We start from the raw sequence: 25542 nt of genomic DNA, 5'->3' as shown, positions 1-25542 counted from the left end.
GAGAGTTAATAAAGATTTGAGCAGAACTCAATGAAATAGAGACCAGAAGAACTGTGGAACAGATAAACAAAACCAGGAGTTGGTTCTTTGAAAGAATTAATAAGATAGATAAAGCACTTGCCAGCCTTATTAAAAAGAAGAGAGAAAAGACTCAAATTAATAAAATCATGAATGAGAAAGGAGAGTTCACCACCAACACCAAGAAAATACAAACGATTTTAAAAACATATTATGAGCAGCTATACGCCAATAAATTAGGCAACCTAGAAGAAATGGACGCATTTCTGGAAAACCACAAACTACCAAAACTGGAACAGGAAGAAATAGAAAACCAGAAAAGGCCAATCACCAGGGAGGAAATTGAAGCAGTCATCAAAAACCTCCCAAGACACAAAAGTCCAGGCCCAGATAGCTGCCCAGGGGAATTCTATCAAACGTTTAAAGAAGAAACCATACCTATTCTACTAAAGCTGTTTGGAAAGATAGAAAGAGATGGAGTACTTCCAAATTCGTTCTATGAGGCCAGCATCACCTTAATTCCAAAACCAGACAAAGACCCCACCAAAAAGGAGAATTACAGACCAATATCCCCGATGAACATGGATGCAAAAATTCTCAACAAGATACTAGCCAATAGGATCCAACAATATTTATCCACCATGACCAAGTGGGATTTATCCCCAGGATGCAAGGATGGTTCAACACTCCTAAAGCAATCAATGTGATTGATCATATCAGCAAGGGAAAAAACAAGAACCATAGGATCGTCTCAATAGATGCAGAGAAAGCACTTGACAAAAGAGAGCATCCATTCCTGATCAAAACTCTTCAGAGTGTAGGGATAGAGGGAACATTCCTCAGCATCTTAAAAGACATCTACAAAAAGCCCACAGCAAATATCATTCTCAATGGGGAAACACTAAGAGCCTTCCCCTAAGATCAGGAACAAGACAGGGATGTCCACTCTCACCACTGCTATTCAACATAGTACTGGAAGTCCTAGCCCCAGCAATCAGGCAACAAAAAGAAATAAAAGGCATTCAAATGGGCAAAGAAGAAGTCAAACTCTCCCTCTTCGCCAATGACATGATACTGTACAGAGAAAACCCAAAAGACCCCACTCCAAGATTGCTAGAACTCATACAGCAATTTGGCAGCGTGGCAAGATACGAAATCAATGCCCAGAAGTCAGTGACATTTCTATACACTAACAATGAGACTGAAGAAAGAGAAATTAAGGAGTTAATCCCATTTACAATTGCATCCAAAAGCATAAGATACCTAGGAATAAACCTAACCAAAAGGTAAAGGATCTCTACCCTAAAAACTAGAGAACACTTCCGAACGAGATTGAGGAAGACACAAAGAGATGGAAAAATATTCCATGCTCATGGATTGGCAGAATTAATATTGTGAAAATGTCATTGTTACCCAGGGTAATGTACACATTTAATGCAATCCCTATCAAAATACCATGGACTTTCTTCAGAGAGTTAGAACAAATTATTTTAAGATTTGTGTGGAATCAGAAAAGACCCCGAATAGCCAGGGGAATATTAAAAAAGAAAACCATAGGTGGGGGCATCACAATGCCAGATTTCAGTTTGTACTACAAAGCTGTGGTCATCAAGACAGTATGGTACTGGCACAAAAACAGACACATAGATCAATGGAACAGAATAGAGACTCCAGAAGTGGACCCTCAACTTTATAGTCAACTAATATTCGACAAAGCAGGAAAGACTATCCACTGGAAGAAAGACAGTCTCTTCAATAAAAGGTGCTGGGAAAATTGGACATCCACATGCAGAAGAATGAAACTAGACCATTCTCTTACACCATACACAAAGATAAATGGATGAAAGATCTCAATGTGAGACAAGATTCCATCAAAATCCTAGAGGAGAGCACAGGCAACACCCTGTTTGAACTTGGCCACAGTAACTTCTTGCAAGATTCATCCATGAAGGCAAGAGAAACAAAAGTAAAAATGAACTATTGGGACTTCATCAAGATAAGAAGCTTTTGCACAGCAAAAGAAACAGTCAACAAAACTCAAAGACAACTTACAGAATGGGTGAACATATTTGCAAATCACATATCAGATAAAGGACTAGTATTCAAGATCTATAAAGAACTTATTAAACTCAACAGCAAAGAAACAAACAATCCAATCATGAAATGGGCAAAAGACATGAACAGAAATCTCACAGAGGAAGACATAGACATGGTCAACAAGCACATGAGAAAATGCTCTGCATCACTTGCCATCAGGGAAATACAAATCAAAATTACAATGAGATACCACCTCACACCAGGGAGAATGGCCAAAATTAACAAGGCAGGAAACAACAAATGTTGGAGAGGATGTGGAGAAAGGGGAACCCTCTTGCACTGTTGGTGGGAATGTGAACTGGTGCAGCCACTCTGGACAACTGTGTGGAGGTTCCTCAAAGAGTTAAAAGTAGATCTGCCCTATGACCCAGCAATTGCACTGCTGGGGATTTACCCCAAAGATACAGATGCAGCGAAACAGCGGGACACCTGCACCCCGATGTTTATAGCATCAATGTCCACAATAGTCAAACTGTGGAAGGAGCCTCAGTGTCCATCGAAAGATGAATGGATAAAGAAGATGTGGTATATGTATACAATGGAATATTACTCAACCATTAGAAACGACAAATACCCACCATTTGCTTCGATGTGGATGGAACTGGAGGGTATTATGCTGAGTGAAATAAATCAATTGGAGAAGGACAAACATTATATGGTCTCACTCATTTGCGGAATATAAAAAATAGTGAAAGGGAATAAAGGGGAAAGGAGAAAGAATGAGTGGGAAATATCAGAGAGGGAGACAGAACATGAGAGACTCCTAACTCTGGGAAACGAACAGGGGGTGGTAGAAAGGGTGGTGGTTGGGGGTTGGAGGTGACTAGGTGATGGGCACTGATGGGGGCACTTGATGGGATGAGCACTGGGTGTTATGCTATATGTTGGCAAATTGAACTCCAATAAATATTTTAAAAAATGAAAACAAAAGAGTACATTAACTTCAAGGCAGTTTTTAAATTCTTTTTTCTTTCATCTAACATTCTCTCAAAATCAGGACATGGATCTGATTATTTACATGGTACTATTTCTAGGCTCTGTGAATGCATTTTATAAGAAATATATTATCATATATTGAGTACCAAGATATATTTCCAGCACTTTTATGCTCTCAACATTCTTTTATATGCACAGGGCTACTTTATTATTGTATCAGAATTTGTTTTTGGATACTTAGTGTAAAAAATCATTTTCTAGGGTAGCTCCAGTGGCTCAGCGGTTTAGCACTGCCTTCAGCCTGGGGCATGATCCTGGAGACTTGGGATCGAGTCCCACATCAGGCTCCCTGCATGGAGCCTGCTTCTCCCTCTGCCTGTGTCTCTGCCTCTCTCTCCTCTGTCTCTCATGAATAAATCAAATCTTAAAAAAATCATTTTATAACCCCCAAATCCTTAACAGTGTTTCTTTTTATCTATAGCAGCTTTTTTATTTTTTAAAATATTTCTTAGTTATTTCTTATAGATAGAGAATGAGAGAAAGAGAGACAGAGAGGGGGCAAGAGCAGTTAGAGGAGAATAGGGGGAAGCAGGCTCCCTGTTAAGCAGGGATTCCGTGCAGGGCTCAATCCCAGGACCCCACGATTATGACCTGAGTTGAAGGCAGATGCTTAACCAAGTGAGCCACGCAGGCACCCTAAAGAGCATTTAAAAAATTTTTTAAACAAAATACTATGTGAACTAAGGTATATACAATTCTGAAGCAGAAATGGGAATTATGGAATTAATTACCAATTCCATGCCCGCAGGTAAGGAAAGTCCTTGAAAGACACTTAGCAGGGCAGCCCAGGTGGCTCAGCGGTTTAGCGCCACCTTCAGCCCAGGGCGTGATCCTGGAGACCTGGGATGGAGTCCCACCGTCAGGCTCCCTACATGGAGCCTGCTTCTGCCTCTGCCTCTTTCACTGCCTCTCTCTTTCTGTGTGTCTCTCATGAATAAATAAATAAAATCTTTAAAAAAAAGACACTTTGGAAACCACTGATCTATAGAGAAAACCCTAAACCTGATAAATAAAAAGCTAGCTTCACAAGTTGCTTTTTCCCTACCCTTTCTATTCTAAACATATTGTCTATGACTCTCCTATCTCAAATGGGAGATCTCTGCTCTGGTCTCTTGAACTTAATGGTATTCCCCCTAATATACTAGGCTCTTTCTCATTAGTGTTTTTCTGTAGTCTTCTCTCTGCCTAGAGTGTTTTTCACTGATTCTCCTTCTATCCTTTGCTCAGTCTACAAAACATAGCTCCAAAGTTTCCATCTCTCTGTGTATGACCCAATTTACCAACTTAGTTGCTTCCATCTCTGTGATCTTATAGCACCTGGTATGTACTTATATTATGGTCTGCATCACACTTTAATGCAATTATTACTTTACATGTCCTCTTTAGTTTTACTGTTGACAAGAACTGCTACTCATATAATTTTTCATTACCTTAGACATAATACCCAAATACAATAGGTGGTTTATAAAATTTTGTGTGACTAAAGGTATAAAGATCTTATTGTCATTAAATTCCTTTTAATTTTCTACCACATAATAACTTTAATAATTTTTGAAGCTTCAGCTAGATAAATATTAAGCTTATTTTAAATCTTTCATGCACTTTTATGTTCTTTTATAGATAATAAAAATGTTCAATGCTAAATTATGAAACTGTTATTTTTAGGGGAGTACTGTTTATCACAGTGTTGATAAACACTGAATTATTATTTAAGATAATGACCATTTGGATGTTCTTCTTTTCAAATTATAAGGCTTCTCTACCAAGGGTACATCTTCTTTCTACTTTCTAACCTACAGTAAAACTGGACAAGATCCACAGATGATTAAAACCCTTAAAAACAAAGAAAAAATATATATTATTGGGATGTATAAGTAAGCAGATGTGCTGCATTATACAGAAGGCTTTGAGACAAAGCTAGTTTGGCTAGCACTTCTCATCCCTGTCCCCAGCACACAAAAATATACATACAATAAGGCCTTGAAAGGGATTTCCTGCAAGGAAAAGACAATTTTTAAAGAGTCATGTCTATTTGATCTGAGTCACTGGAGTAACAAAACTGTTTTCATGAATACTTTAAAAATTCAATAATGTAACCTCTAGTACAGCTTGAAAAGCTCTGAAGGGCAAGACAGATCAATATTAGTTTATTTCTAATGCTGGACAGCATGAACAGACAAGGCTGATCATCAGATGGATTTTATTACCTGTTGGAGTGATAAGTCCTGGTGATAAAAGGCCAGAAACTGAATGGGGCAAAAGGCGAGCATTGTCCTGCAACACTCCCAAAGAACGTTTAGGAGGCCTGCCAGGCCTGGAACTGTTGAAAAACAGACAAAAACAAAGATCAAGTTAAAAATGTACTCTTTTTGGAAATACCTTCACTTGCTACATTTCCCTCCTCAATCTTTAATTACTGAGTGATAGAATTTTATTTTAAAGACTATTTTCATTGATTACCAAAAGACCAATCCTTTCTTTTTACTAAATTTGCCAGCTTAGTTATGGCAAACACTAAAGCCATAAAAGACTAGTTTTTAGCTCAGATACTTTGCAATACAGCTTACTTGTTGTGAGAAACCCAGTTATCTCCTGTCCTTAAACCTATATTTGATCCCTAGTATTAATACATGCTACTGAGATCTGAGATAGTGACTCACAGAATTCAGATTGAATAGAATGTGAAGTGATTAAGTCTGTACAGAAAGGTAAAGAGATGGGGAATAAGATGCGATTTTTTTAAGTATTACCACAGCTGCCAGGAGACCACAAAGAACAAAGGACCCCCACTCTCAGTAGATTAAAAAAAATCTACTTATTATTTAAACCAGGCTACATAACCAGCAGTGCACTCTCTTGGAGTGGCTGTACTAACAAAACCTGCTACTTTTGCTATCTAGGCTGTCTTTACTCAAAGATTTATTAGTGTTTTTAACTGATGAGTTAAGGTTAAACTTATAGATTAACCTGATCTATTCCATTTGCACATTCTTCACCCTAGTGTGAGCAGTTCAGGAACTGCAGTTGCAAATGTTAATCCATAAAATAATAAAATAAAAGGTCAGTGTCTGGCTTCCATGACTAATAAAGTCAGTGTACTGAATACATCATTTGGAAGCTGCCATCACATTGAAGAGACTTACAAGTCATTGAACATTAGGATCAAGTTATTCTCAAGTCATCCAGTATATCTCAAATATTACTTTCTAATGCTATCTAACATATTTTTCTTGCTTTTTAGTAAAAATGTAGTTTAAAAGCTGAATAATAGGGCTTTTGACAAACTATTGGAACATACTATATTAAATAGCCCAAGCCACAAAAATGTATGAGGTTCAGATAGAGAGCATTTCCAAAAATGACTTTTGGTTCATACACAAAAAAATTAAGTTAAACCTTACTCTATCAACTTTGCAGTAGCAAAGTGCTCCATCAATGTAAGACAAACTCAGCTTTTTAAATGAAGACGTCTAGCAACCCTACACAGAGGTACCATTGCCCAATTCATTTTTCATAAACTGCTGGTGTTTCTTTCATTGTACATCAATATTGTATATCAGTCTAGCATGAAAGATTCTGTGCTTCTTATGCAGTTTTAATTTTATAAACTGAGTCTCCCCTCCTTCTTTCTACTTCATTCTGAGCCAGAACTTACTTTCTTTAATTCAGTATTATCCTGTTTGTCCTTACCTGGTTTTATGGCTTTCTCTTTTAAGGAAGTGTTAAGACAAAAGAGCTATTTACTTCAAATGCCCTAAAAGATCCCTAGGTCACTAAACAATTCATCTTTGTATTTCCAGTCATTAGAAGTTGAATAATCTTCACAAATCTATACTTGCTAAATGCTTGTCTTTTCATTTATCAAAACACAAGCCTCCTACCTTTAAAGTCTACCATATTACTGTAATTTTCCAATGTAAAAATTTCAGTGCTGTTTTCATGCTCACCATGACTTTCAGACTGACTTTTCAGAACTTAGCAGCCTGAGGCTCCTTCTATTTCCATATAATGAACCAGTTGTTGACAGTGCACTTTGAAACCTTTAAGGTTTAACTAGTTTTGTTCCAAATTTCTTGGCCAATCTCACAATTTGAAGTAGCTCTTTTCCAGTGAGGTGACTCAGGTTTCAGAGGCATTAGAGGTTTCTCAGGTGGTTCTACCTTAAATTCCAAGATTTGAAAAAAATTGGTAAAATTTCCCACCAATATATATATGCATGTATATTCTCCATCTTAACATCCTTTTCAGTTGACTGGTTGGCATGATTAATTGAGTCTCCCCAACAGGAATATATGCTCTATGAATGTGGCATATATCTCTGGTTTTGTCACTACATCCTGAGCAGTTCTCATGGTATCTAGCATACAGTAAGGCTCAGTAAATGGTTAATTAACTTGGTTAATAGGAAATATTTCATTATTGCTACACTTTCCAAATATCCCTTAATTGTTCTATTCTCCTTGACTACATGAATAGAAAGCTGGTTGCATCATTTAGTCATCAGGTAATCATTTTTAAAGTCTTGGACTCCATAATAATTATAGGAGCTTCAAAATATGACCCACTTGAATCTATGCACAAGTTTAAAAAAGGGTAAATGCCATTATCTTACCTCTGAGAGACCCTGCAAGCTTCAAGAACCACTCAAGAACTAAAGGTCCCTGGAGTTATACATGGTGATATATATAAGGATTATAAAGGTTAAAATGGAAGCTTGACAAAGGCAATAGTTTTGGTCCCTTTGTTCACTGATATAGTGTGAATAGCTAGAACATCTTCTATCTTTGAGGAGCTCATGGTCTAGTGATACGGATGTGTGTCTGACTTGTTTAAAATTTTGATTAGTGCCTCAGTAGGTATGATTGTGTGATATCCAAACTTGTTTAAATTTATTAGTGAGAAAAAATCACATCCAGATGCCTTTGTTTCTATTCTTGTAAAGAATACTTGGGTCTCTAAAATAAATTAATTATAATGGGGCAGCCCCAGTGGCGCAGCGGTTTAGCACTGGCTGCAGCCCAGGGTGTGATCCTGGAGACCCGGGATCGAGTCCCATGTCGGGCTCCCTGCTTCTCCCTCTGCCCGTGTCTCTGCCTCTCTCTCTGAATGAATAAATAAATAAATCTTTAAAAAATTAATTAGAATCAAATTTGGCTTTTTAAAAAAGATTGTATTTATTTATTCATGTGAGACACACACAGAGAGAGGCAAAGACACAGGCAGAGGGAGAAGCAGGCTCCATGCAGGGAGCCTGATGTGGGACTCAATCCTGGGACTCCAGGATCACTCCCTGGGCCAAACGCAGGCGCTAAACCACTGAGCCACCCAGGCATTCCAATTAGAATCAAATTTGTAAAAGAACTTTATAATCAATAAAGTTCCATACTAATAGAAGATAGCTTTATTTTTACTTTTAGACCTAATGATTCTCTGTAGTAAGGCACTCTTAGTACTAAAGTTGCTGCATTTTTTTCTTTAGTACATTTAGATAGAGTATATCATTAGTTTCAGATGTAGTGCTCAGTAATTCATCAGTTGCATGTAACACCCAGTGCTCATCACATCTTATGCCCTCCTTAATGCCTGTATTTCTTTTCAAAGAACAGAAGCCTAACAATATGATGTAAGACTATGGAGGACTCTGTAGAAAGTTGGAAAACATCATTCTTAATAGATGATCCTGCTATACTTCTTATCCTTAAGAGCTTCATTAGCATCAGGCATATATTTAACATATTAATCAAGACAAATAAACATGTGGTGATTTAACTAGAAAACTGTTATTTGGATGACAATTTAATCAGTGTAGATTGAAAGGTCCATCAGTGCAGCAGTCTATCTCTGCTGAAATATCGATTGTGTTACTGATTTCAGTAATGTTTTATTTTACAGGGAACAAATAAGCATGAAATTACTCTTTAATTGAATGATAATTGCTTGTTGGCAATTATTGGTTTCTGTTTAATTACAAAGTTATTTGCACTCTGTAAAATAAAACAGCTTTTTTTTTGAAGTTTTTTTTTTAATTTTTTTATTTATTTATGATAGTCACAGAGAGAGAGAGAGAGAGAGAGAAGCAGAGACATAAGCAGGCTCCATGCATCAGGACCCGACGTGGGATTCGATCCCGGGTCTCCAGGATCGCGCCCTGGGCCAAAGGCAGGCGCCAAACCCCTGCGCCACCCAGGGATCCTAATAAAACAGCTTTTTAAAAAATCCACCCAAATGGTTCAGTGGATGTATCACCCATGAACACTATCAACAAAAGTTGTTAAGGTATAAGGCAAACAACCCAACAAGTTAGCAAAACTTCTATTGAATAGCTCAGCTAAATCTTTAAGAGCTTCAGTTTATTGAATCAACATTAGATGGTTACATCTAATTAACAGGTGGTTTGTAGGGAAATCATACCAAAAAATCAAGATTTTCTCTAATTCCAGGTCATTCTTTAACATAATTTATCCTGATATGCATTTTCCCCCTTTATTCTGTAAACTTCTTTTTTTAAAAAAGATTTTATTTATTCATTAATGAGAGACACAAAGAGAGAGGCAGAGACATAGGCAAAGGGAGAAGCAGGCTCTCTGCAGGGAGTCCAATGCAGGACTAGATCCCAGGACCTGGGGATCATGCCCTGAGCTGAAGGCAGATGCTCAACCACTGAGACACTCAGGCATGCCTGTAAACTTCTTTAGAAGAAATAAAATAAGCCAGCTTCCTGAGGTAAAAGAATAAACCAACTTGAAATATATATCTACAGTATTTCATATCTCTGCAGTTGAAGTTTATTACCTTCAGAGCATTACCTCACAGTTTATAAACCTTGTAGAGTTAGTGGTTCCTTCCAAGGGAAATTCAGTAGGTCTTCTGGTATCAATAAAACATGACACATTCTATGATATACCTATCCCATATTGTAATAGGTAAAGTAGCTAATACTTTGCTCATTAAGATTATGAAATTTCACCATTGGAGTTATTTTTATCTCATGTTATCAGTCATTTGTATATGAATCAAGGAATAAGCAACTGAGTAATGTGAGTGATTTTGTTTTTCAAAGAATAAAACTCTTGTTAATAAATTAGTTAGTGATGACATGAACCTTCGGAATTTAATACCAATCGTATGGTCAGGACATGATATAGTGAGGAATCACAAATCATATCATCCTCTTCAATGAAAGCTTGGCTTACTACTTTTAAAGAAATATTTGTAACATTCTGGACAAATTGATCAAATTGCTGAAGATATAGTGACAGTTAGAGTGGCATTAGCAGCCACTTGTAAGACCACTGCAGTTGGCTACCTGTTAACAATGACTTGGGACTCACTTTTCATAGCTATCACTGATATTTAAAATCCCTTGGGATAATCTCTGAATGCATCATTTTCTTCACTCACATTAGAAGCCAAGAATGACATTAGCTTTGAAGGTGTTGTTTACCTTACTGTGAGAGTACTGTTCTGACTTTCAATGTGCTTTTTAAATTAAAGAAGAATCTTTTGCCACAACAGTAAAACTTTTAATTGCATCATGGATTAATAATAATCTCTTAGGCCTGACATTTATTACAACATTTCAAGGATGCCAATGGTAGTTAAACTCTACCTGACCTCTCAGTGTTTACAAAGAGAAACAAACTCTGACTTTATAGCAACCTGAATCCATCTTCTCTTAGCGTTGGCAAACTGATAATTTGTCTAACTAGCACACTGGATTGTATTCCCAACCAGATCAAAGGCAGAAGCAACCAATTCAGCAACTGGGAGAAAGTCATCCATGAAAAATGGGCAATTAACATTAATCTTAATGAAATTGTTCAAGATGATAACTAGAACCTGGTCATTATGGTAACTCTCATAAAATGATGCTTATGTTAAGCTGAACATCAATTGGCCCTTGTTTCATGGGAACTGAAAATGTGGCTCATCATGTCTCTAGGAGCTATCAATACAAAGAACAAAAACACACACCAGAAGCAAGACCATTTATATTCTACTACCATTTACTTATGTTTTCAGGATTTTTTAGTATAGTTGACACTAATAATTTCAGGTATGCCTTTTTCAGTTCTTACAGGCAATCTAAAACTCAAATGCGGATATAATAAAATCATCAACACCAGCATTCCATTAGAGTTAGGGAAGTTAAGGAAATTAAGCATAAGGGAATTCAAGGGATAAAAGACAACCTCCACTTGTTAATGGGTCACACATTATAATATCAAGGGTCATGTAGAGCAATCTATGTTTATGCATTAATCTTATAATTGTGATAAATTGAATTATTTATATCTATTATCTTAAATTATAATGTTTCATTTCCTTGCTAGTGGAGTTTCTGTTTTTCCTTCAATAAAAAAGAAATCTGATGTAATAAACAATTTAAGGGTTGACTACTCATTTTGGTAGAAAGTGTAACTGTGAAGTTATTTTATACTTCATTTACTTGACTCTGCTCCCTATTTGAAATTAAGTGTGCTCCAGGCCTGGTTGTTAGCACCTTTAAACAAGTTTATTTTTTGTCATAAATTGGCTGAATTCTAATGAACATTTTAGAATAATTAACAAAGATCGTATAACAGAAATGCTGGTGCATGACTTGAATTCTTTTTTGTGGCCTCTTTTTGTTCTGCTTATGTAATTTCTATTAACTTCAGTGGAATCAATGCACCTTAGTAAATCTTAGAGTAAATCAAATTAAATAAACATTTCCACTTCTAAACTCTATCATATCACTGTCAGATACAATGTTTTTAAAATAAAGACATTCTTAAATTCAAAGAGTATTAAATTCAAAATCACTGTGTAAAACTTCTGATATCAAGAGAATGGATAAGAAGTTAACATTCACATTTGGATACATTCCACTAGTATCTCAAATTCAATATATGCCTCCTGAAATCCTACTCTCCAATCCTTCCTTTTCTTGTTTGGTCATCAGTACAAGCATGCTCTCCTCTTGGTTGCCAAAACCATAAACTTGAGGGTAATTTTGATTCTTCCTCTTCCTCTTCCTTCATTTTCAGTCTCCAATATTTCTGCTCCATTATAATATGTGTTGTAGATTTCCATCTCCATCTATTGCTAACATCTTAATTCAGGCCCTCATTATTTCATGCCCAGGCTATTTTTAACAGTGTGATTCATTGTTCCAATCCATTCTACATAATATGTGCTATGAATTTTGGTGAAACATTTCTTTCATTATGTCATCTTTTGCTCTAGAACCTTCAATACTTCCTGACTGCATACAAAACAAAATCTAAATGCCTCAGTCTGGCAAACTCTCCCAATACATATTTCTTCCCTTTCTCCAATTACTTCTTAAATGAGTCTTCTATTCCAGCTGGAAGAGTTCATTCACTGTCTACTAAGCATAGTATTTGACACTAGAGCCCTTTCATTGTGAAACATTTTCAAGGTATCAGAGTTCCTGAAGACATGCTTTGTTAAGTTCCACTGCTTCAGGAAGGCTTCAGTATAATCTGCTGTAACTGCTCCTGCTTTCCTGAAAGGCCAGTGACTTTAATTTTGTATCATCATTTACAGGTTTTCTTAAATTGTTATCACAAAGGGTACTTTAGTGGGACCTATTAGCATTAGGGAACCTATTTCAAATAACCAAAATATTGTTTTTCGTGTCTGGCAAATGAAGTCACATTGGTCATTATCAGTCTGTTTAGACCCAATAAGGATCTCAATAGTTAATATTTCAAATTTTAATATTGATCAGAAAATGTAGGAGCATGACTTTAATATCACAATTCAGGAGAGCTGAGGAAGTTGAACAAGATCTTTAAGATTGCTATCACTATTAACCTGTCTGTGTTAGTCTCTATGGTTATGGATATAGCCTGGAAACACACATTCAATTGATAAACACAGGTGCTAGTTTCCTTGTTGATTTTTTTTTCCAATTTTGCATGGATAAATATTACTGACTCATACTAAAATAAAACTAATTTAAACTATCTTATATATATTCAGTGTGGTACAGTGGAAAGCTCTAGAAGTTAAATCTGAGTTCTAATTCCAGTTGTGTTAGGCAGAATTCCAAAATTCTCCATCCCAAGATTTTCAGCCCTAATCACTAGAGCTGTGAATATACCATACCTGAGATTGCTACAATTACATGGCAAAGGGATTTTGTACATCTCATTAAGTTAACTAACCAGTTGAGTGTGAGTTAATCAGAGGAGATTATCTATATGGATCTAATCCAATCATATAAACCCTTTAAAACAGAAAGGAAGTCAGAGAACATACCATTGTTGGCTTGAAGATTGAAAAAGCCATGCATCAAGAAATGCATGTAGCTTCAAGGAGCCAAGCACAAACCTGGGCTTAAAGCAAAGAAACAGGTATGCAAATCCTAAAATTGAACTAGATTCTGCCGAAAACTTCAATGAGCTTCTGAGTAGACTCTTCCCCAAATCTTCCAGATTTTGAGCCCAGCCTGTCATCACCTTGATTTCAGCCTTCCAAGGCTGAGAACTCACTCAAGCCTCTCCAGATTTCTGATATATAGAACTATGAGGTAATAAATGGGTGTTGTTTTGAGTTGTTAAATTTGAGGCAATTGGTCATACAACAGGAAACTAGAACACCAGTTCTGCCATTATTGAGCCATGTGACCTTAGGCAAATTATAAGACTATTTTAGATGTGCTTTCTCACTTTAAGATTAGAGATATAAGCTAAATAATCTGTGAATCTGATTATTAGAACCACATTACATTTCTGGTCTAATCCATTAACTTCAAAGTATGCATAGCTTTCCACTTTATCTGTCAATTTTAGCTTACATTTTAAGTTGCATTAGGTTTCTGGATTGATTCTATGGAAAATTACCCAAAAAAGAACAAACTATGTGCGTAATGCCATAGTATCATCCTCACCTGATAATTGTATGTAATTAGTCAATATATATGAACACTGGTTTGAAAAGTTAAAAAAGTTAAAAGTGCTATACAACTTAAAAGGACAGATGTTACAACATGGATGAACCTTGAGGACATTATGCTATAAGAAATAAGGCAGTCACAGGGACACCTGGGTGGTTCAACGGTTGAGCATCTGCCTTTGGCTCAGGGCGTGATCCCAAGTGTAGGGATTGAGTCCCACATCAGGCTCTCTGCAGGGAGCCTGTTCCTCCCTCTGCCTATCTATGTCTCTGCCTCTCTCTGTGTGTCCTTCATGAATAAATAAAATCTTAAAAAAAAGAAAAAGAAATAGGCAGTCACAAAAAGACACATACTGTATAATTCTACTTATATGAGGTATAAATAGTAGTAAACTTCTAGAAATAGAAAATAGGAATGTGTTTGCCTGGGACACGGTGGGAGTCAGGGGGTTGGGGATGGAAAATTGCTCCGTAAAGTATAGAGTTTCAGTTTTGCAAGATTAAAAAGTTCTAGAAATCTGTTGACAATGTGAATATAGTTAACACTACTGCACTGTACACTTAAAAATGGTTAAGATGGTATATTTTATGTTATATGTATTTTGCCACAAATTTTTAAAGTGTTATACAAATATAAGGGAGTATTGTTACTATGCTTAGTTATTAATAGTTAAAATTTCCACAGAGATCATTTTGAATTCCAGAAAAATCTATGATAAAAGATACACCCCACAGTTTACATATTAGAAAAGTAGTATTCTCATCTGAATGCTAGTAGTAAAAGAATTACCAACTCTCACAACCATCTCTTACCACATGCTTAATTTACATCCCAAGAAGTCCTTACTTCTAAGATAGAATTCAAGAAGAGTTCAAGCTTTATATTTTAATTTCACAATTCTAATTTTTCTTAGGCAACCGCAATACATGTTTACATACAGATTTTTTTTCACATTATTTTCTCTTCGGCATTCATTACTTTGACAGGAAAATATTTTTTAGGCATTTTCTCTGCCCACAAAATACTTTGCCCCACATCTCCTTAGTGCTTTGAAATAATAAGACAATTTTCATCAAAGAATAGATCATAGCAGTTCACCAGGAAATAGAGAACTGAATTCTAATTTTTTTGTTGTTGATTGTGGCATGATCATGGATAAATTACTAGATTTTAATAAATGGGCATGAAGAGCTTTAACGCTGTTGTGGCAGTGGACATGCTTAGGACTAACTGGATGGTCTCATAAAGTTCTTTGCCGTCCCTCACTTTCATTTTGAAGTCGGGTAAATCTGGGTAGATTCAAATGCAACAAGTAAATCCTGAGACACAGCAGCCTGGTTACAGATTAACACCCTTTTCCAAAAAGTCATTTTTCTCCCTAAATCATGGTTTCCACAAGACAGCACAATTTGACAGGCCAGCAATGGACTGTGAATTTGGTCTGTGACTCTGAGACACTCAACCTTTCTATGCTTCAGTTTCATCATCTGCTAAATGGGTACTGAAATCATTTGATTCAAGTAATTGTGAGGAATTAGAAATTCTTTTCTCTAAAATCATCCATAATTAAATAATGCACAAGGAGAGAAAAGAAACAGCCAATGTGTGAACATTTTTGAGCAGAATTTTCCAATTTAAATAGATTCTCATTTTATATAGTAGTGGTATATTGTACCATACAATTACTTTGATAATGTTTTTATAGGTGTATTCCTGGAGCTGTTTATTCCTTTTTCAGCTGTTCTAAGTCAAAAACATTATCACTTTCATTATTTAACTCCTCAAAAATATCCTTTAACTTCACTGTCTTCAAGTAAACAAAATTGCCAAATCCCACAGCTGGCCAAGATTATTGACCTATTTCTCTCTAGCTTCTGCGCTTCCCCATAAGAGAGAACCTTTTCCTAAAAACATGGTATTTTCCTCCATACCTATAACTTATGCCTTTAACCATAGAAAAAAATAAAATCAATGTAATTTGCAAAATCAATAGTCTGCTTTTTAATATCCTCTCATGAGTACATTTGATTCCCACTAGAATGTTTTACCATTTTCTGAGAAAAATGAAATTAATAGCCTACAACTAATGTGGGTTTCCATTTCAGGTGAGAATCTCTTTGACACTACTGATGTTGAGTTGATCCTACAAAAAGGCAGGGTTGCAAAAAGGGCAATCCTTTTTTTTTCTTGAGGTAGATCATTTTTATTGTAGTGTAATTCAACTGGCAATACTCATTTTCTTCTTTTCTCTCCCTAAAAGTACTTCACAACAACCTAAACCCTAATCCCAGTCCTAGACTGAGTACTGAAATTTAGTAGTGAACATTTAGATGTTCACATCCTACCATTCCTGATTATAGACTGAGCCCTCTCTTCTGGCCATAGATGGCCACTCTCCCAACCTTAGCTATGCACAGAATCTTAAGTCAGACCACAAAAATCCCTGTGTATGTCCAGAGAGTGACCACTATTGAGGACAACTAGTTATCTCACAATGACCCCAGAAGGGAGCAGAGGAAAGGAGAGGTGGGAGGTCAACTTAGGTCTGTTCTACATGGGGTCTCAACTCATTGTGCATGGCTTTCCAAGGATGGGTAGGAGGCATTTTTACCATAAAATATGATACATTCCTTTCAGTTTCCTTAGCAACAGGATGCCAGTCAGCAGACTGTAATTCAAAGATTCATCTTCTTTGCTATAAAGGAATTGGGAGCAGTGGGAAGCAGGAGGACTTCTCAGCATGAGGTAGAATTGATGGAGTGGTTTGAGGATGAGGAAACCAAGCCTGCAGAAGGAGGAACATCAGAAATGCTGCCCTTCTTCTTGCATTTTCTTTGAAGCAGGGATTCATCCTACTGCTGAAGCTGCTGGCTTTTTGCTTCTGCATTAATTCCTAATGCCAGTAGGAAAAAATTCAAATCATATGGCATGTTCTTGAATCACAGAGCTTGTTCCATGAGCAAAACATTGACAGTAGAAAATGAATCAGGACAGAAACAAGCTTATCCATAAGCTGTCTTTAAATTCAATTTGCGTACAGGCCTGTAAGAATAGGATATGCTGGCATCCCTGGGTGGCGCAGCGGTTTGGCGCCTGCCTTTGGCCCAGGGCGGGATCCTGGAGACCCGGGATCGAGTCCCACGTCAGGCTCCCAGTGCATGGAGCCTGCTTCTCCCTCTGCCTATGTCTCTGTCTCTCTCTCTCACTGTGTGCCTATCATAAATAAAAAATAAAATTTTTAAAAAAATAATTTAAAGAATAGGATATGCTATTATGGATGGACACATTCCTGCTGGTTAAACCCACAGTATAGTTCAAGGTTAGAAAATGTCCTGATACACTCAATGTGGAAAACCGTAGTTTTACTGTGAGAAAATGAACATATACTCACACTAATGTTCACTGTTTAATATTTGATTTCACAAAATGTATCCCAAAATATAGGAAGGGAAATGGAATAAAAAACTTTAAAAACACTTTCAAAGTTTAGATGAGGATATTGTATTTATAAATGAGAAATAAGTATATGTATTTATTGTGTTTTTGCTTTTTTTTGTATCATGCCTTTATCTAGTCCAGTACTCTTATATTAATATTATTATAATTATCTTATTAGAAAATACTTTCTGTAAAAGAATCTCACAGTAGATGTATTCACTGTCTTTGGACTTTCTCTTTCTGGGTGTTATTTATTCTATGTTTTGAGGAAATGCTATTTTCTGGCTTAGCAGACTAAACAATAGCAAATATTGTGTTAAATAACACCCTCTCAAGGCAGGAGAACATAGATAGAAATAAAACTTTGTACTCTAAAATTAAAAGGTTTTCATCACTGATAACTTTTTCTAAGATAAATTCAACTAACGTGTTCCCATATATAATTGTTAAATACAATTTAAAGCCTCTCTTAAGCAGTAAAAACCTGTTGATTATTTCTTCTTTTTTATTATTTCTTCTTTTTGAGAAAAAAAATTATCAAGATTAAAACCATGGAAGATTTAAAGTTCTTAAACACTTTTGGCAATTTAACCCCATCAAATAGGGCATACTGAGAGCACTGTAACATCCACCTCCTCAAAGAGCTAGTGATGATCCTCACTCTAACACTCTTTCCATTATCAGAGCAGCAAGACATTTCCTGCATATTGTACAGCAGATTCATCCTTTTAGGTATTCCAGGAATGTATTTTTTAATAATAAATTTATTTTTTATTGGTGTTCAATTTGCCAACATACAGAATAACACCCAGTGCTCATCCCGTCAAGTGCCCCCCTCAGTGCCCGCCACCCAGTCACCCCCGCCCCCTGCCCTCCTCCCCTTCCACCACCCCTAGTTCATTTCCCAGAGTTAGGAGTCTTCCATGTTCTGTCTCCCTTTCTGATATTTCCTACCCATTTCTTCTCCTTTCCCCTCTATTCCCTTTCACTATTATTTATATTCCCCAAATGAATGAGACCATATGTTTGTCTTTCTCCAATTGACTTATTTCACTCAGCATAATACCCTCCAGTTCCATCCACATCGAAGCAAATGGTGGGTATTTGTCATTTCTAATGGTTATTTTAAATTCATCTCCGCTCCATGGTTAAGTGAGCAGTTTGTCCCACTCTGCCTATTGTAAAATCTTAGAAGTAAATAGACTATAGCTACTTGTCTACACTCTAAATTTCTTGTTGATGGACACTGTCTCTTATTGTATAAGTATTGCATGTTTGTGCCTAACATAGTTCTTGGTACAAAGTAAACATCAACTAGGAGGGAAGGAAGAAGGAAAGGAAGGAAGAAGAGAGAAATGGAAGGAGGGATCAGATAATTATTTTTAATGTTTTACCAGAATACTTTGTAACTTGCCATGTAAGCACTTTTGTGAGTTTCCTTTGAAACTTTGGAGGTAGAAACAAGATTCAAATATTGATTTTCTCCTGAACTCTCGTAGAACTGGTTTATTTATTTTTTAACTGGTTTAAAATATCAAAAATAATGGGTGGCAGGGTGACCAATTAGTTTAACAAGAGAGTTGCACACTGAATATTTTTGCAATCTAAATTTAGAAAGGAAACTTGTTTTGAAAATTGGCAGAACAAAAACTGAAAAATGTATTTCCTTAGTTTCCTATTGAGATGAAAAGATGGATTCTGCTTCAAATGCAGTTATGAAGCCCATCCACAAGTTTAGCTTGAAAACTGGAGAAGCAAGTTCAGCAAGGTTAACATAGTCTCTATTTAATCCTCAATCTACATTAAGCCACAGGAAAATTAATCATTCCAAATAAAAATCAAAGTAACAGTAAAAAAGGAAGAGGTTTTCAATTTCCCTAAACCCCAGCTGAGAGGCTATTGTATCCTTTATCCTTTTCTGCCTTCCAGAAAGTTAGTGGTTGTGTTTAACTTAAACTATTCATTAACCCTTCTTAAACAAACAAACAAACAAACAAGATTTTATTTATTCATGAGAGACAGACAGAGAGAGGGTGGAAGAGACATAGGCAGAGTCCATGCTGCAGCTCAATGTGGGACTTGATCTCCAGACTCCAGGATCATGCCCTGGGCCGAAGGCAGGCGCTAAACTGCTGAGCCACCCAGGCTTCCCTAACCCTCCTGATATAAAATACTATGAGATGATTTTCAGTGAATATTAGCTGCTAAAGGATAAACTCTCTAGCAGCTTCCTTTAAATTCCTGCAGTTACATGAGCATTTCACAAACCTGTCTTTACAAGCACACACATTATAATTTATACAATAAATACAACAGGTTTTCACATTAGGCCTGTTGCTAAGAATAATCATAGGGGATCCCTGGGTGGCTCAGTGGTTCAGCGCCTGCCCTCAGCCCAGGGTGTGGTCCTGAAGTCCTGGGATCAAGTCCCACATGGGGCTCCCTGCATGGAGCCTGCTTCTCCCTCTGTGTCTGTGCCTCTCTGTGTATCTCATAAATAAATAAACTCATTAAAAAAGAATAATATTTATAAATCTTTTTATACTTTTATAATAGAATAATTTTAACTGTGAAAGTGGCAGCAAAGGAAGGTGTTAAGAAACCATTTAAAATAATCTCTATTTGAAAAATAAAATAAAATAAAATAAAATAATAAAATAATCTCTATTTGAATAATCTCCATTTGAATACAGGAAAGCCAATGAAGAAGAGAATTTGGTGAAGGTAGAAAATCAATTTTTGGGGTGAGAGATGACATGTCAAATGCAAAGCATAACGTATTAAACTGAGGGTGTGATAATCTAAGCATCCCAAACACAACCTGTTTGCCTTTGTGCTTAAAGAGCAGGAAAACTCACAAACATTCTTCATTGGAATTTATTGGTAAAAAACCAGCAATGAAATACACATGCAAAAGGTTACTTACTGCTTGTACATCCCATTAGTTGGAACTATCTAACAATTCAGAAATTATATTTTCCCTGAAGATAAATAGTATGCTAATTTGATTTGTTCTTTGTTACAACTTGAATGTATACAGTCTAGGAGTGGCTTCCTCCCCACTACAGATGCTTCCCTTTTGCTAATTACACACTAACACAGCAATTGTTAGTGCTCTAAAATTGGTAGTTAATCACTTCTGACTAAGAGTACTACAGAAAATCTAAGTAAATTGTGTTCCAGACAAATTGCAATGAACACAAGATGTTTCCGTTCTCTTTTGAAACATTACACTGGAAGTTTATGGTTTATTTTTCAAGATTTCTACTTTAAACAAAATTGTTTTTTTTTTATAATTTCATTCCTTGAAGGAGTGAGTTGGAGTATGGGATATGAAAAAGGAGTTCGTAAAGGAAGTATGTCATATTATTTAGGGTCTCAAGTCAAAATCAAAGACATTGGGATTTTGCCCAAGTCTTGTTGCTTGTATTTTTGGAGAATTCCTTTTCTTTTTTTTTTTTCCTGAAGGCACTGAATAATGTTAAGGTTTACATGCTCCTATGAAAAAGCATCTGTAACTCAAGACAATACTTTCAATACATGGAGAAATAGTATCTATTACCAAAGCAATGAATATTGGGTTAAAAGAGAATACAGATAGAAGCATGAAATCCAGGAGTCTTGACTGTATGTATGAGGGTGTGTATATGTACATAAACAGAAAATAAGGACATAAGTGAGATAAAAAGACCCTGAATTAGATTTTGAGCTGTCATTTATGCTTTCAAAGAAGTGATGTGCTTGAACCAACATGTGCTAGCTTGCAAGCATCAATTATGTGTTTTAGCTCCTAATTTCTCGTTGAGGTTCTCATGTTGATAGCTTGAAATAGGTCATGGTGGAAATCAGCAAATACCACAAATCAGGGCTCCACTCCCACTCTAACCTTCAGCCAGTCATTAAACATTTACCAGCACACAACTGTCTGAAAGGAAAGGACTGTGGTCAGGTTTTCTAAATCAAATAATTCATTTGAACTTGCCACTTTCATTTTTTATATAATTGAAGATAAAAGCATTATATCTACAATGAAAAATAATGAAGACATTATAAAGTACCTTAAGTATGGGAAACATATCTATGTACCAAAATATATGGAAAGTTTATTTTCCTCAACATTTAGTAGCCATGAAAATGAGCATAGTTAGAGGCATGAAAGTGTTATGTCAGATTTGGAACTGCCATTATTATCTCTCCAATCTTGGGCAATTCACCTAATCCCCCTGGGCTGTATATTTGTAAGCCAAAGATGCCAGTTTAAATGAATTCTATTCCTTATGTTTAATATTATAGGATCTTTGTGGTACTACCATAGAATCCTCACTTGCCTCCATACAGGTCTATTTTTTCTGTCTTTTTATGGGAGGAGATAGCACTCAGGATGGCTTATGGAGAATGCAGTAGTAACTCCCACCCATGTGGAGTCTTGATTTTTTTCTTTTGATATTCCTACATTATCATGAATTCTCATTTTCTGTACATTAACTACTCACAAGAGTAAATAGAGTAAATGTTCAGCATATGGAACAAATTGCATTCTGAGCAACAATGTCCTTACTTAGAGTTAAGATCAACTATTTCAAATTCAAAAGTATTTTTTATAATCTGGGTAGGATATTTCAAAAGAAATAATCTGTGGGACACCTGCGTGGCTCAGTCAGTTAAGCGTCTGACTCTTAATTTCAGCTCAGGTCATGATTTTAGGGCCCTGGGATGGATGGAGCCTGGCATTGGGCTCCCTGCTCAGCAGGGAGTCTGCTTGGGATTCTCTCCTTCTCCTTCTCCCTCTTCCTCTTCCTCTGCCCCTCCCCCTGCTCATTCATTCTCTCTCTCTCTTCTGTCTTCCTCCCTCTATAAATTAAATATATCTTAAAAAAATAAAGAAGCTGCCTATGCTTATCCTGATAGTTACTGCACAATGTTACGAAGTAAGATTTTTATATGATTCAAACATTTCAAAAGCTATTCAATTTTTAAAGCTAATTATTTAGTATCATCAAAGAAATACAAATGAAGCTATCAGCCTCTATAACCAGAAACAAAGATTTATAAGCAATATATAAATCAGAACTGACTGCATTCAGGGTGACAAAGGCAATAATTGATTTAAATATTTTAAAATCTGAGATCATACACTTGAGAGAAATGCCATTTGACATAGGCAAAAATTAAACATTCAAGTAGTAAAGAGAAAATATTCGGACATGAATAAAATGGTTTAGCCCATCTTTATAATTTGCTGTAATTCATGAAAATTTATGACAATTCATAACTATTAAATAGGTATGATTCTTACTTAAAATTTAAAAACAAAGTAGAAACATTAAGTCAAAGATGATTGCTAAGTAACTGCCAGTTTCCTAAGCAGGGTCAATTCTGGGGAAAGATTCACAGCACGTTATGTTCCCATGTTGAAAAGTACAGATGATGTGATGTGCAGAAATAAAAAGCATTTTCAAAATATGAACATGCTAATACCATGTCTATACCAGGAAATTAGGTATCAATATTATTGTAAATCATCTACCTGTGATGCAAATATATTTGCAATGTCAATGTTCAATTATATCCTGAAACTATGGTCACTCACTTTTGCTTGTTTAATAAAGATGGATTTAGGTATTAAAGAAATAGTTTATCATAGTTCTGATTTGTTAAGGATTCCATTTCATTTATTTAAACTGTACTTTTATTATAATAATAGTTATAGCTAAAACATAGAAATCTATACATCAAAATAATATTATATAGTATACAGTAATGACAATAATGAAGAATCCTAACACTAAAAATGTATTTATCAAGCACTGTTTGAGTCTTTATACAAATTCACTTCATTTATTCCAAATTTTATAAGGTAGTTGCTATTATTGCCCCATTTTCCAAAAGAGAAACATAACATAACTTACACAAGGTCACACAGGTTGAATTCCTGTTTGCCTATGTAGTCTATCGCTGTGCAGCTAAGTAAGGTAGCCACCAGCCCCACATGGCTGTTGAGCACTTGAAATGTGGTGAGATGTTAGGTAACTAAAATAGGCTAAAATATACACTGGATCTTGAAATTTTGGTACAAAAATAATATTCCAAAATATATCATTAATATTTTATATGTTATACATTGCAATGATATTACTTTAGATATACTGGTGTCAATAAAACATGACTAAAATTATTTTCACCTACTTTTTTCTTTTTAAATGTTGCCACTAAAAAAAAATTAAAAAAATAAACAAAAAAATTAAATGTTGCCACAAGAAAACTTAAAATTAGGGATGCCTGGGTGGTTCAGTTGGTTGAGCTTTGGACTCTTGGTTTTGGGTAGGGTCATGATCTCAGGGGTTATGGTATTGGGCCCTACACTGGGCTCCATACACAGTGCAGAGTTCCCCTCCCTCCCCCCACCTGTGCACATGCGTTCTTTCTCACTTGCTCACTCGTTCTCACTCTAAATTAAATAAATAAAAATCTTTAAAAAAAGAAAAAGAAAAATTACACATGGGGATCACATTTGTGGCTCACATAATCTCCATTGGACTATACTGGTATAGAATATATATTCTTAATCTGTAAATATTGGTGTATCAAATGATCTTTTGTTTTCTAAATCTCATTTCATTGACATAAAACAAAAGGAGACTTACTGAAAAAGGTGAAATAAAATGGAGATGGGGCACCTGGGTGGCTCAGCGGTTGAGCGTCTGCCTTTGGAACAGGGCATGATCCCGGAGTCACAGGATCATGTCCCACATCGGGCTCCTTGCATGGAGCCTGCTTTCTCTCTCTGCCTATGTCTCTGTCTCTCTCTTCTGTGTCTCTCATGAATAAATAAATAAAATCTTAAAAAAAATAAAATTCTAAAGAATAAAAAATAAAATAAAATGGAGATAAAGGTATCACTGGTGATTCAGAAGTAGAAAAGATGTATAATGGTTTATACCAGAGAAACTATGCAATTAAGCATATTGATTAGAAGATATCAAGGTTAGGAGTTAGGTGCCCAGTTACAGCTGTTATCACACTTCCTTTGTTCTACTCATCTTCATTGTGACATTTCTTACATCCTAGTCTGATGTTCTCATGTAGCTCTCTAATTTAAAATTAAATGTTTTATTTTCTTAACCATAGTAGAATTATTTTCTGAACTGCCTGCATCTTTATATTTACTTACATATGTCATTGATTCTTAAAAAAAAAAGTGTTGGGCTTTTAGTAACCATTTATTAACTATTAGTGAGTTTTACAAGTTGATCCAGAGAGGAAAACATCTAATTTAGAGCAATCACAAATGAAGAGCAGGTCTTAAAAACAAACAAATAAAAAAATTCTACCCCTGATACCTTTCTTCCTTTGCTAAAGCCTTTTTTTTCATGTATTCAAGTGTCACAGAAATGTCTTCCTGTAATGTTGTTATACTATTTGCTTACTTGCACCCATATGGGTTTCACTACCATTCATAACTGAGCAGAGATCAGCAGCCATGTCCAGGCGAGAGCAGGGCCAGCACTTCTCTGTTTAGGCCACACTAATGGGTCAAAAGCACCTTATAGACTTCTAAGTCAAATGGCACAAAATAGACCTCCAAGGAGTGTCACCAGAGTTTGACTTTGGGGCCTTGCTTTAGATCATTTGTCAAGGCAATCAGGATTGCTTCTATCTTAGTGTCATTCTAAAGTCAAAGTGAAAAGGTCTCTAGGAACTGATGAAACAGTCCAGCTCATACTCTTTACCTATCTATTGCATTATATAATGAAGGCTATAATTTGCTGCAGCTGTATGGCAAAGAAACACAGGTGTTTTCAATTCTTTTAACATCAGGTAAACCAGTTTTGAACCTGTTGTCAACTATATCTAGGCAAGTCACCTGATACTTGGCAAGTCATATAACTTCTATACATCTCAGATACTTAATCTGCAAATTAGAAGTAACACCTTATTTACCTTTTAACACCTACTTCTAGAGTTATAGTAAAGATACACACATCCAGACAAACATGAGCACACAAAAGACAGACAAATATGACTGCAGAGTAATGCCTAGTACATAGTTTTTAATGATAGTGCTTAATAATTTGACAGATATTATT

The 25542-nt window shown here is 35.8% G+C and overlaps 1 protein-coding gene across 1 annotated transcript in view; it reads right to left on the bottom strand.

Annotated features, from left to right (window-relative positions):
• Positions 1–25542, bottom strand: part of LOC119868306 (dachshund homolog 1-like) — a 220868-nt gene that overhangs the window by 151511 nt on the left and 43815 nt on the right. The window contains exon 2 of the mRNA XM_038588810.1: positions 5319–5431. Within this exon, the coding sequence (XP_038444738.1) occupies positions 5319–5431 (113 nt within the window). The remainder of the gene's footprint in view (positions 1–5318; positions 5432–25542) is intronic.

This window comes from Canis lupus, chromosome X, assembly GCF_011100685.1.
Source record: "Canis lupus familiaris isolate Mischka breed German Shepherd chromosome X, alternate assembly UU_Cfam_GSD_1.0, whole genome shotgun sequence".
Classification (NCBI taxonomy): Eukaryota; Metazoa; Chordata; class Mammalia; order Carnivora; family Canidae; genus Canis; species Canis lupus.
The sequence above is the reverse complement of the archived record's forward strand: the minus strand, read 5'-3'. Positions and strand labels throughout refer to the sequence as shown.